The 3,820-nt window shown below is 41.9% G+C and overlaps 1 protein-coding gene across 2 annotated transcripts in view; it reads right to left on the bottom strand.

The window, feature by feature from the left end:
• The window catches only part of LOC139351223 (CXXC-type zinc finger protein 5-like), a 14,187-nt gene continuing 10,367 nt past the window's right edge, over window positions 1–3,820 (bottom strand). For both annotated transcript variants that reach the window (XM_070993020.1, XM_070993021.1), the window contains one exon: window positions 1–3,308. In XM_070993020.1, the coding sequence (XP_070849121.1) occupies window positions 3,261–3,308 (48 nt within the window). In that variant the 3' untranslated portion in view covers window positions 1–3,260. The remainder of the gene's footprint in view (window positions 3,309–3,820) is intronic.

Here is a 3,820-nt window from a genome sequence, read left to right as displayed (position 1 = left end):
CAAACCTTTCACTGTCACCTTTTATGCAAATACAAAAATACAAGAAAGTGAGTTTTTCCAGTCTGCTTTAGTTCATATAAAACCAACCGGAAGTATGACTGCGCCCTGAGAACTTTCCATTGATATCCAGACAAATAAAAACATCTGACACTAGGCTGAGGAGTGATTCAGTAAATCCAACAATCAAAACACCAGATTCCACCGGAGGCAGATCAGCTCTGGACCACCGAGAGAGTTAAGAAGCAGATCATGTCATTCCAGCGTGAACACAGCCAAGTAGAAATCGTGCCTTTAAGTTCTTGAGGAGGAGGTAGACAAAAGAGACAGATAACAGTGATGTGGCAATTCTAGTCATACTGTGGTGAAGTTGTAGTCCTTAATAACAGTCCTGGATCACTTCCTGCTGAGGTCAGTTTGTCCTCAACCTGTGGTAAAGTTTATCCTTTGAGGTTAACTTGTCATCCAATTTTGGTCAAACTGTAATTGTTTCTCTGGCAACAGCAGTGGTCCATTCGAGGCCTGAATCTTCCAGTTTTGGCTACGGTGGGTTTGTGGTTTGGTAGGAGGAGTTGGAGGAAGAAGAGGAAGGAGGAGACAGTTTGATCACAGATGGAAAGGGTTGTCGGAGAGGACACTTGCTCAGTGACTGCAGTTATTATGCCGCATTGGACGGATTGTAGAGGTGGAAAGACTCTTATGTGATCTTGTCTTAACAACTTGTTAGCATTCACATCATCAGCAATTCAAGACCAGTGTGTTATTAAAGAGTTGTTCGCAGGAAGCTTCACTCACAACATGACAATATAACACTGTGTTCATTAAATTTGGGCCTTTTGCTCAACGCAGAAGCCGGTTTTTGTTTGGTGTTCAGGCATTTCCTCAAAGTGCCAAATTATGTGAATGAGAAAAATCTGCTACCCAGCAGTAATTTCAACTCAGGCATCGACGTGAATGCTATTATTGGGGAGGGATGTCCCCATCAAGATTTTTTTTGGTTGGCCATGAATCCAATTCAAGTCCTTTAACATTGAATATCTGTTGATATAAAGTCTGATCTGCTACTGAGGTTTACCTAAATGTTGATTAAATATCTTCTAAACTAGACCCAGACCTGACTTTTCACAAGAAACTATTGATATTACTCCTGAAATCGACACGATGGGATCAACTGGAATGGACTGTCTTCTGTCACAAAAGCCGGTGGCTTGCAGAGAGACAACAGACAAGTTCAATGGCATCCTGTTATCAAGTTACTCACAGACTTCATGTTAATTAGTGACAGCTGATTTGTCATTTTAGCCAGAGAAAGCAACAGCTAAAAATTGGAAGCTGCTAGCTGAGCTCTCTACTGATGAATTAGATGAGTGCCGGATGCTAGCACTGGTTCACACAAATATATTCTCATTTACATATTCTAACTCTCAGCGACACAATCAAATAAGATGCTTGCACTGTAGAAACCGGCTTTCATAGCAGCGCTGCAACACTAAAAGACTGAGGTGGAAGTAGTAGAGTTCTCATTTTGTTTGTCTTCATTTTAGCCAATACAATCCTTTAAATTATGGCAGGATCAGCCCGATACTGACCCTTGGGATCAGCTGGGAACATCTCTGTCTAATGTGGTATGTGGTATCTGGAATTTCCCCTTGCAGGGCTAATAAAGGAATATTGAATTGAATGTGATATGACACGAATATGGAATTAAAGGTTTCCGTCCCCACTGGGTGGCCTTTGCACAACAGCTGAAGACCATGGTCTTGTTCAGCGCTTCCCCAATGAAGCGAAACATTTTGACAATGGCATGTTGCGTTGTGAAGCTTTGCCATCCTGTTACTGAGTCTTTATTTTTGATGAGATATAACTAGACAACTTCCAACAGCATGAATAAAACAAAAAATATATATATTAATTAAATATTCATTGACTTGGTGATCTGTCATCTTCTCCGGTCGAGGCAGATGGCCGCCCACCCAGAGTCTGGTTCTGCTCGAGGTTTCTGCCTGTTAAAAGGAAGTTTTTCCTCACCACTGTCGCCAAGTGCTTGCTCATGGGGGAATTGTTGGTTCTCTGTAGATAAAAGAGCTTGGCCTGTGCCAGCTCTGTATGGAAAGTGTCCTGAGACAACTTTTGTTGTGATTTGGCGCTATACAAATAAAACTGAATTGAAAAATTGAATTGAATTTGACCAAGCGACTGGCAAAGTGATGGATCTTCCAAGGCCACATCAGCTACATCACGCTGAGGTAAACTTCAGGAGTTTTGGTTTTCTGGGCTGTCGATAAAACCAACATGCCCGACCAGTCACATGACAAAGACTGAACTTTTCAAGAACTACCAAACCTTTTTCGAAATCTGACATTTACTGATAACACACAGCTAAAAAAGTGTCACTCTGCTATTGACTGATCTTTAGTGACCAGCTGTCTATAAAACAGAGACCAGCCAATAGAAGAGGATCAGCTCATGATCTCAGCGATGGAGGTTTGTTTGCTTTATTTTTTTCAACCCATGATGCATTTGCTTCCCAACTATAGGCAGCATCTACTGTTGATGATCTAGTCAAGCTACAGAGGAGCAAACCTGAACTTTCCAAATCCTCTCATCTTAGATTACATTGAAAAAAATCTAAAGAAGTTGTCGGTTTGGCTGATTGGTTAATTTTCGCATGTTGATTTTTTATTTATTTATTTATTTTTATTTTTTGGCCATTACTTTTTACAGTTTAGCACAGCAAAGTAGCTGCATCCATTCAAGCCCTCCTACTAAGCTCTGATTGGTCAGTTGATAACTGTAACCCACTAACTTTAGCCTTCTGTGATGCTAACCTGTACAAAAAATGAGTGGTACCATTTGTTGTTAAGTAGCTGTGAATTACGAGTGGCTATACAACATGTGTGCTGTGTGTTAGGGCTGAGTTTGAAATTTACCTGCAAGCAAGGTTTAGAAAACATGTAGAAAACATGCAACTGTGGCACCGTCGCACCAAATTCTGATTGGCCAGTTCCAGCTGCCCGTGACCAAGCTGCCTCCTCTTCTTCTCTCTTCCTAGCTGGTTCCCTGCTCCAGTTGAGGTGGGATTTGTAGTCTTACATCGTCATCCACACAGTGCGAAATTGTAATCCTGCTGAAAAACATCTGGTTCAGTTTCAGAAGTGGTAGTTCCCTTTTTTTTCAAACTTATCCACGCCTGATTTGTTGTCTTTATGTGATGATGACTTCCTGCTCGGCCTCTAGCTGCAACTCTGCTGGCGAAGGAAAGGCTAGAAGAACCAACGAAATGCCTCACCAGTTGGGACGGAGGGCGGCCGCTAAGAACAAGAGACAAAAGAAGAAGTGATAGACAGACATGCATGCGACTGCGTTTAAAAGTGTTTTTTAATGTCACAGAACTTCTTGTGATAATGTCACATATGTACAAATGAACCTGAGCCCTACCAGTGGTTTGGCTAAGAATGTAATGCAGAACAGGCCATGAAGCCATCAACTTCCCAGGCTCCCTCTAGGCAGCAAGAATACATTCAGCAAAAGTCCAATCAGAGTCTCTCAGTATCTAGTGTGCTAAGGGAGGTGCAGGATCACGCAGCCATGGACTTCCACTGCAATTACTTGCAGTATTTTGAGCACCGAGCTGACCTTTTCTCCTGAGGCTGGAGCCAGAGGAGAACTGATTGAATGCTTAATACCGTCCATCCATCCATCCATCCATTCACACAGACAACCATCCACACCTACAGACTAATGTGTTGAGCACATTTTCTGCACATTTTATGTGAATTTGCCCTTTAAATGTTCAGATTTCTTGTGCGAATAAATCAGTGTG

Source organism: Chaetodon trifascialis, chromosome 23 (genome assembly GCF_039877785.1).
Source record: "Chaetodon trifascialis isolate fChaTrf1 chromosome 23, fChaTrf1.hap1, whole genome shotgun sequence".
In the NCBI taxonomy this organism is placed as follows: domain Eukaryota; kingdom Metazoa; phylum Chordata; class Actinopteri; order Chaetodontiformes; family Chaetodontidae; genus Chaetodon; species Chaetodon trifascialis.
Note: the sequence above shows the minus strand (reverse complement) of the source record. Positions and strands in the feature narration are given on the sequence as shown.